The sequence below is a fragment of the Sinocyclocheilus anshuiensis genome, unplaced genomic scaffold (assembly GCF_001515605.1).
Source record: "Sinocyclocheilus anshuiensis isolate Anshui unplaced genomic scaffold, SAMN03320099.WGS_v1.1 scaffold2068, whole genome shotgun sequence".
NCBI lineage: Eukaryota > Metazoa > Chordata > Actinopteri > Cypriniformes > Cyprinidae > Sinocyclocheilus > Sinocyclocheilus anshuiensis.
In genome coordinates, this window is record NW_015546132.1 from 76,891 (window position 1) to 86,227 (window position 9,337).

Below are 9,337 nucleotides of genomic sequence, written 5' to 3' on the forward strand. Positions count from 1 at the left end.
AGGCCTAGCACTGTCCAATCAACTTTGCTCCATTTGGCTGAATCTGGGCAGACAGTATATCCCTGTACACTTCAGAATTCATCCGGCTGCTTGTGTCTTCTGTCACGTCATCAATAAACACCAGTAACCCAGTGCCACTGGAAGCCATGCATGCTCATGCCATCACACTGCTCCACCATGTTTCACAGATTATGTTGTATGCTTTGGATCACGAGCTGTTCCAAGCCTTCTCCATACTTTCTTCTTCCCGTCATTCTGGTACAGGTTGATCTTAATTTCAGCCATCCAAAGAATTATTTTCCAGAAGTGGTCTGGATTTTTTTGATGTTTTTTTTGGCAAAGTCTAATCTGGCCTTGTTTGCACCTTGTGGTGAACCCTATGTATTTGTTCTCGTGAAGTCTTCTCTTGATTGTAGACTTTCACAGTGATACACTTACCTCCTGGAGAGTGTTCTTCACTTGGCTGGATGTTGTGAAAGGGTTTTTCTTTACCATGAGGAGGATCCTCCGATCATCCACCACTGTTGTCCTCTGTGGACGTCCAGGCCTTTTTACATTGCTGAGCTCACCAGTGCATTCTTTTTTTCCCCAAAATGTACCAAACTGTTGATTTGGCCACTCAGAATGTTCCTGCTATCTCTCTGATGGATTTGTTTTGTTTTTGAAGCCTAACAATTGTCTGTTTCATCTGCATGGAGAGTGCCTTTGATTGCACAATGTGGGTTCACAGCAACAGCTTCCAAATGCAAATCAACTCCAGACCTTTTACCTGCTTAATTGATGTAGAAATAATGAAGGAATAGCCCACATCTGTCCTTGAAAGGGCTTTTGAGTCAACTGTCCAGTAACTTATGATTTCTTGAAAAAGGGGGAGGTACATATTAAAAAGCTGTAATTCCTTAACCTTTCCTCCAATTGTAATGAGAATACCCTCAAATTAAAGCAAATTAAAGAGTGTGCACTTTAAGCTCATATTCATTATATAACTGTAACTTGAATATGTTTTAGTCAACAGGTAAAATAATAAAAATGGTACCTGTGTCCAAATATATATGGACCTAACTGTATACATACATACATACATACATACATACATGTGTTTGTGTGTAGGAATGTTAAACCTTGTCAACAGTATATGTTCCATGTTGACTACTGTAAAAAATAATTTTACAGGTCTGTTTTATAACAATTTTTTTGTGTTTGTTTTTATGTGTAATTGCAAATCTCAAGCACACTCCCCAAAAACTCAGGTAAAGCACTTGGCATCCTCATTGTGTATTAATATTTTTACAAACCTCTCCTTGATCGGATAATGATCCTTTTTCAGTTTCAAGTTCAATGTTATAAGTCACATACACAATCATACACAGTATGACATGTAGTGAAATGCTTGGTACGACTCTCCACACAGAATGCAATGCAATAGACCAGTGTTTCCCAACCAGGGTGCCCGTCTGTCGAGAGCAGGGGTGCCGTGTAAAAAAATCATTTTTTAATATTTTTAAATTGCTAAAATGTTAAAAAAGAGCAGCTATTATATAATATCCATTTCTGATGTCGCCAATAATTAGAGATGCACTGAAATTCCGGCTGCCGAAAATTAGTTCACCGCTCAGGATTCACTTTCACGTGGTGTGACGCTCTGCGTATTATCCCGCTCTATGTGTGTGTGTGTTCCGCTCAGTCGCTCACGGCCCATGTGAGTGCTCCACTCATATACCGTTCATGCTGTTTACATAAGAAAAAACGCCTATAAAAAAATCTGGCATATAAATTTTTTTTTCATTAGAAATTAGCCTACTGATTGCCACCATTGATGAACAATTTTTTTTTAATAATATTAAAAATATCTGTATGACAGTATATTCTGCAGTTCTTCCCTGCTGTACCGAATATCTATACTTTTCAAAGTATCATATCGAAGTTAGAAATTCAAATATTGTGACAAAATTAATTTTGTAGGGTGCCACAAATTTGTTAACATTTCCAAAGGGTGCCGCGACTAAAGAAAGGTTGGGAAACACTGCAATAGACTATATATTAAAATAGAAATATTATAAAAGTAGTAATAAGAAGAGAAAGAAAAACTGTATCCTAAGAAATAAGTTGAATAGTGAATAGAATTACAAATTACTATAAGAAGAAATTTAACTAAGATTCAGTATCTATTGATAGTCTGTTCAGTTTATACTTGCCTAACCTCTCATCATTGTTGGAAATTATGATGATTGTATAGTTATTGTTGTAATAATCTCACACTCTTCTGTTCTAGAATTAAAGTGTGGAACAAAACCCTTCAATCCCCAGGAAGAAATGTGTTGCTCAGGGAATCTGTATAAGAAGGCATCAGCACTTACTAAGGTATTGCCTTTTGACATGAAGCTTAGTTCTGCAGAAACAGAAATAAAAAAAAAATTGGAGATTTATCTGAACACTGTGATTTTCTGTAAAATGTGCTTATAAAGTATTTGGAGAAATCACAGTATACAGTACTGAAAAACTCTGCAAACATTATTGTACAGTACTATGTATATCTGTGTCTTTCAGTGCTGTGGCGTAGATTCTTACACTCTGTCAGATGACAATGTGCTGTGCTGTAATGGAATCCTTTATCGCAATGTATCTGAGCAGTCAGAGTGTGTTGGAGGTGTTATATATACTCCAGCAAACACTACTTGCCAAATGTCGAACCGTCCTCGTCTTGGCGAGCACTGCTGTGGAGGACAAACCATCAATCATCGCACGCATATTTGCTGTAACGAACACAGGTAGGCCCACAGAGTACAAAGATTTCATATGATTTAAAAGCAAACTTAGTGCCAGATTTACTAACGGTCTGTGCTAGTGCAAACCCTCTTTTGCCATCAAAAAACTGCTGTCCGGATGTACTAAAGACACGCAGTGGAAAACTAAAAACATTTTTGCCGCTTATGGGCCATCTACAACTCTAAATTTATTTTTTTCACAATGTAGAGCAACTTTTGAGTGACTTTTGACTCTGTAGATCCAGATTATTTAGTTAACAGTATGGGATATGTGGGCCATGCTAACCAACCAATCCTTGACCCTTGATCTTTACAACACAACCACCATGAGGTGGTGATGAGCCTTATGTAGACCATATTTGTCAATCAGTATATATAATTTCTTTAGGGGTAAAACTAAAAAGTTACTTACTGGTCTTTCCATGCATGTCCCAGCTCAAATATGTCTTAGTCTCAGGTCAGGGAACAAATAGCATTACCTTTGTGAATCTCTGAAAATCTAGTAGCTTTAGGCAAAACGTGATTTCATGAAGTCTCTACAAATGAGGCTTTGTCTGTAACTGGAAAATCAGGGGTCACATGCGGAGACACCATAGGAACGTGCTTTCTTGCACTGCATTTCTCACAGAAGGTTTATTCAGTTGGTACAACTTTAGAGTGGGAGTTTCTCAGTCATCCAGGCCACCCAATAAACCCTCAAGACATTTTAAAACCACATCCTGAAAAAGTTACACAGTGCAGTTTCTGTGTTGGTTGTTGAATGACTTTTCTTTCCAATTTCTTTCTATTTAGCCACATCAAGATGAATGGCAATTTCTGTTGTGGTTCAGAAGTCTATGACCACCACAACCAGTTCTTGAGATGCTGTTCAGGTCATCTCTACAACCTAACCCATTTACATGGAAAAGCAGAGTGCTGTGGAAACCTATTGCTACAATATAATAACAATCAAACTTGCTGTTCCTCCTCAACCAATTCCATAATTTATGACACCAAACCAAACCACCATTGCTGTGGGCATTACTACTACAACACGCCCCTGTGGAGCTGCTGTGCTGAACATCTCAAACCAACACCAAAGCCTAACAGCTCTCCTGCAGAATACAAGCTTAAACCACTAATGGACTTAATCCCTGAAATGTGCAATAAAACAGGTGATGTTTTTAAACATTTATTGTGGTGCAAACTGAAATAGGATTTTCTGGAAGCAGACTAAATTATCTCTTTGTGTGTGTGTGTGTGTGTGTGTGTGTGTGTGTGTGTGTGTGTCATGTGGTGTTGAAAGTTGTGTGATCTCATTTTTATGTGTGTGTGTGTTTCTAGTGTTCTTTGGCAAAGTGGAGAGTGTGGCACTTGAAAATTATCAGCGTCACGTTGTGTTGAAAGTTGTTGGGCTGGTCGATGTAAAATCAGAAAAGGTCATCAAAGACCCTTGGCTTCATGTGTCCCTGGATCACTGCAGCTCTCCTGCCACAGACGACGGCATGACCTACCTTTGGGAGGAAAACCACAATGGGAAGTACAAGCTTCTCTCTCACCCTGTTGACCTAATCTCTGACATTCACATGTTCTATTTTGTATGTTACCAAAAGAAGGGATAGACATATGAATTGAGGTCTATTTCCCATAATTTCCAAAGCATGCTGGTTGTCATAAGATTTCTGTCCTGAAGGTTATCCTAATACTATTTTATCATTAATGCTAAATGACTCTAGTATGTGAGTGGTCGCTATATTTGAAAGCTAAGAACCTTTGGCCCCTTAAGGCAAGTTTCCGAAGTCTCTACTGTGTGCAGCATTATGGCAGAGGCATCACGTTATGCATCTGTGAATTTTGCCTCATTGGTTAATTTTATTTAAACCCTAATAATGGATTGACCCTGTATGGAGTGTGCAAAAGGGATAGTTCTCCCAAAAATTAGAATTTGCTGCTAATTTATCCACTTTTAGTCCATCTAAAATGTAGGTGACTTTTTGCTGAGTAGAAGATTTTTAGCTGATACCATGGTTTTTGGTGATTCATAAAATGCAAGTCAGCGGCTGCCCGTTTTTGAGAATAAAAAAAAGAAATGCATATCAAGGAAGACAAAATTATATTTAATACTGTGAATTGATTGTTCTGTGCAAGAAACACGGTTTTACATGTCTAGAGCATATAAATCCCTGTGGAGCTGCTGTGCTGAACGTCTCAAACCAACACCAAAGCCTAATAGCTCTCCTGAAGAATACAGACTTAAACCACTAACAGACCTGATCCCTGAAATGTGCAATAAAACAGGTGATGTTTTTAAACATTTATTGTGGTGCAAACTGAAATAGGATTTTCTGGAAGCAGACTAAATTATCTCTTTGTGTGTGTGTGTGTGTGTGTGTGTGTGTGTGTGTGTGTGTAAAAAATGGCAGATTATTGTTTGGCCTGTAGCCTTATTTCATTCTGCCCATGCTGTCTTGAAAAACTAGGCTTTGTCTGTAACTGGAAATTCAAACCAAACTGATACATGCAGAGACAGCATAAGAATGTACTTACTGGCACTACATTTCTCAAAGAAGACATATTCATATAGCACAGCTCTAGAACAGTCTCTCAGTCATCCAGGCCACCTGATAAACCCACAATAATTTTAAAACCGCATGAATGACTTTTCTTTCAAACTTTTTTGATGTTGTTGTTTGTTCTATTTAGCCACAACAAGATGAATGGCAATTTCTGTTGTGGTTCAGAAGTCTATGACCACCACAACCAGTTCTTGAGATGCTGTTCAGGTCATCTCTACAACCTAACCCATTTACATGGAAAAGCAGAGTGCTGTGGAAACCTATTGCTACAATATAATAACAATCAAACTTGCTGTTCCTCCTCAACCAATTCCATAATTTATGACACCAAACCAAACCACCATTGCTGTGGGCATTACTACTACAACACATCCCTGTGGAGCTGCTGTGCTGAACATCTCAAACCAACACCAAAGCCTAACAGCTCTCCTGCAGAATACAGACTTAAACCCCTAACAGACCTTATCCCTGAAATGTGCAATAAAACAGGTGATATTCTTGAAAAAAAAATAAAAATATGAAATACTAAACATTTTTTGGAAGTAGACTAAATGATCTAATTTTTATGTGTGTGTGTTTCTAGTATTCTTTGGCAAAGTGGAGAGTGTGGCACTTGAAAATGATCTGCGTCATGTGGTGTTGAAAGTTGTGTGATCTCATTTTTATGTGTGTGTGTGTTTCTAGTGTTCTTTGGCAAAGTGGAGAGTGTGGCACTTGAAAATTATCAGCGTCACGTTGTGTTGAAAGTTGTTGGGCTGGTCGATGTAAAATCAGAAAAGGTCATCAAAGACCCTTGGCTTCATGTGTCCCTGGATCACTGCAGCTCTCCTGCCACAGACGACGGCATGACCTACCTTTGGGAGGAAAACCACAATGGGAAGTACAAGCTTCTCTCTCACCCTGTTGACCTAATCTCTGACATTCACATGTTCTATTTTGTATGTTACCAAAAGAAGGGATAGACATATGAATTGAGGTCTATTTCCCATAATTTCCAAAGCATGCTGGTTGTCATAAGATTTCTGTCCTGAAGGTTATCCTAATACTATTTTATCATTAATGCTAAATGACTCTAGTATGTGAGTGGTCGCTATATTTGAAAGCTAAGAACCTTTGGCCCCTTAAGGCAAGTTTCCGAAGTCTCTACTGTGTGCAGCATTATGGCAGAGGCATCACGTTATGCATCTGTGAATTTTGCCTCATTGGTTAATTTTATTTAAACCCTAATAATGGATTGACCCTGTATGGAGTGTGCAAAAGGGATAGTTCTCCCAAAAATTAGAATTTGCTGCTAATTTATCCACTTTTAGTCCATCTAAAATGTAGGTGACTTTTTGCTGAGTAGAAGATTTTTAGCTGATACCATGGTTTTTGGTGATTCATAAAATGCAAGTCAGCGGCTGCCCGTTTTTGAGAATAAAAAAAAGAAATGCATATCAAGGAAGACAAAATTATATTTAATACTGTGAATTGATTGTTCTGTGCAAGAAACACGGTTTTACATGTCTAGAGCATATAAAGTGAATAAACTAGTTATCATCAGCTCACCTTTTTTCATAAAGAGAAATCATAAAAACTTGAATTTTAACTTTAACCATACATTTTTTCTGGAAGTGAGTTTTGATTGATTAACTTGTAGATCTGTGCTGCTCGACTTGCCAACTGTTTCAGATGATTCAGTCCAATTTGTTGAACTGGTTCAACAACCAAAAATAAATAGTAAAACAAAAAAAAAACTTCTTAATCGTTCTACTGAAGAGTAAAAGTCACCTACATCTTGGATGGTCTGAGGGTGAGTAAATTAACAGCAAATTTTCATTTTTGGGTGAACTATTCCATTAAGCTATTTGGCTAAAAGCATCTGCCAAATGAATAAATTTAATTAATGAATACATTTAATCAGTTTTAATTTTTAGGTTTGTAAAGCTAATACGAAAATGTGAAAATTACAATCAAATAGAAAACATTTTTTTTTAATTCATATTGAGTTCTCTTTTAACCTTTAAAACTTTTTAAATCTAAATTGCTGTGCAGTCTTAGGGCCAGTTTTACTAAATAGGGCAAATTAGCGCAAGAGCGCGATTCCTAAACAGCGCCAATGAGAGGGGAAATTTCTGCGGGTGATTTACTAACAGCGTGCAAATTAAAGAACACCGATGCAACATCTCATTTACATATCAACCAACACAATATACCAAGCGCAGCGCAAATTAGCGTAGTCACAAATAAAGAATAAAGAAATAAAGCCACAGTATGTTGAAAAGAACCAAAACATGAAGGGTTGCAAAAAGTTTTGGTAGATGTGGAATGTTCTCTGTGGTGCCTTCTCCTAGCAACAACAATTGCAGCCATTTCAAGCACAAAATAGTTTAAGACATGCTTTTTTGGGGGCATTAAATAATGGCGCAAATTCCAGTAATTTGACGAGCGCAAACATTAGTAAATCTCGTTGTGTGATTAATTTTAATACTCTGCTCCCATCAATTTTGCGTCTGATAGGGAAACTCCTACAAATGCATATTCAATAAGGTCAGGCACAAATATAACGGTGTCCATACTTTTTCAGTGCTAATTCTTCACTGTGTGTCTTTAGTAAATCCTGACAGTACTAGTTTAACGGCAAAAACAAAACAAAAACGTTTGCGCTGGTGCAAGCTGTTAGTAAAACTGGCCCGTAATTTTTTATATTTTAAACTGCACTGTATGACCTAATAAGCATTTTTTAATCGTACTGTATTTTGATATTGTCTTAATCTCAGGTATATTTCAATTTCTGTTCCATGTTTTAATAATTTGACAGGAATCGGGCCTTTATATACTATAGCTCAAAGGTGCTTTTAACATTTAATAGTAATTGTTCGTTCAAAAGCAATTAATGACTTTTATCCTAATTCTTGAGAAGACAAGGTTAATTCCTATATCTATATATATATATATATATACACACACACACACACAGCAGGTAAAATAAGTATTGAACACGTCACCATTTTTCTCAGTAAATATATTTCTAAAGGTGCTGTTGACATGAAATTTTCACCAGATGTCAGTACCAACCCAAGTAACCCATATATACAAAGAAAGCAAAACAAATATGTTCGGAAATTAAGTTCTGTGTAATAGTATTGAACACATGAAGAAAGGGAGGTGCAAAAAGGCATGGAAAGCCAAGACACCAGCTTAAATCTATCAGTAATTAGAAAGCAATCCTGCCCCTTGTCAGTGGAAATTAATATTAGTTGGTTCAGTCCCAACTGATGGCCTATAAAAAGGTGTCTCATGACCAACGTGTCACACAAGAAACATTTCATGATGGGTAAAAGCAAAGAGCTCTCTCAAGACCTTCACAACCTTATTGTTGCAAAACATACTGATGGCATTGGATACAGAAGGAATCCGATACATTACCAACAAAGGCTTTTGTACGAAGTATTAAATACATTTAAATACATTTCAGTAAGCGTTCAATACTTTTCCCCTGGGTCATTCCATTTTATTAAACAGAACTTAAGTTTTCTTTTTTTGTATGTATGGATTACTTGGGTTGTTACTAGGGCTGGGCGATATAGCTAAAAAATGTATCAACGATATAATGTTTCATATCGTTCGGTATCGTAAGACCTTCGCAACCGTATTGTTGCAAAACATACTAATGGCATTGGTTACAGAAGGATTTATATACCTCTGAATGTTCAAGTGAGAACTGTTGGGGCCATAATCCGGAAGTGTAAGAACATCATTTCACCAAAAACCGGCCACGACCAGGTGGTCCTCGCAAGATTTCTCACAGAGGAGTGAAAATAATTATCCGAAGAGTTGTCCAAGAGCCAAGGACCACTTGTGGAGAGCTTCAGAAAGACCTGCAATTAGCATGTACAATTGTTTCAAAGAAACCAATAAGTAATGCACTCAACCGCCGTGGCCTGTATGCACACTCACCACGCAAGGCTCTATTGCTGAAGAAAAAGCATGTTGAAGCTGGTTTAAAGTTTGCTGCACAACATTTAGACAAGCCTG

General features: G+C 37.4%; 1 protein-coding gene across 1 annotated transcript in view; it reads left to right on the plus strand.

Annotated features, from left to right (window-relative positions):
* The window catches only part of LOC107701081 (galaxin-like), a 9,521-nt gene extending 4,797 nt beyond the window's left edge, over window positions 1-4,724 (plus strand). Inside the window, exons 7-11 of the mRNA XM_016503014.1 lie at window positions 1,231-1,250; window positions 2,273-2,361; window positions 2,548-2,768; window positions 3,558-3,919; window positions 4,089-4,724. Coding sequence (XP_016358500.1) covers window positions 1,231-1,250; window positions 2,273-2,361; window positions 2,548-2,768; window positions 3,558-3,919; window positions 4,089-4,366 — 970 coding nt within the window. The 3' untranslated portion in view covers window positions 4,367-4,724. The remainder of the gene's footprint in view (window positions 1-1,230; window positions 1,251-2,272; window positions 2,362-2,547; window positions 2,769-3,557; window positions 3,920-4,088) is intronic.
* Window positions 4,725-9,337: the final 4,613 nt, after the last annotated feature.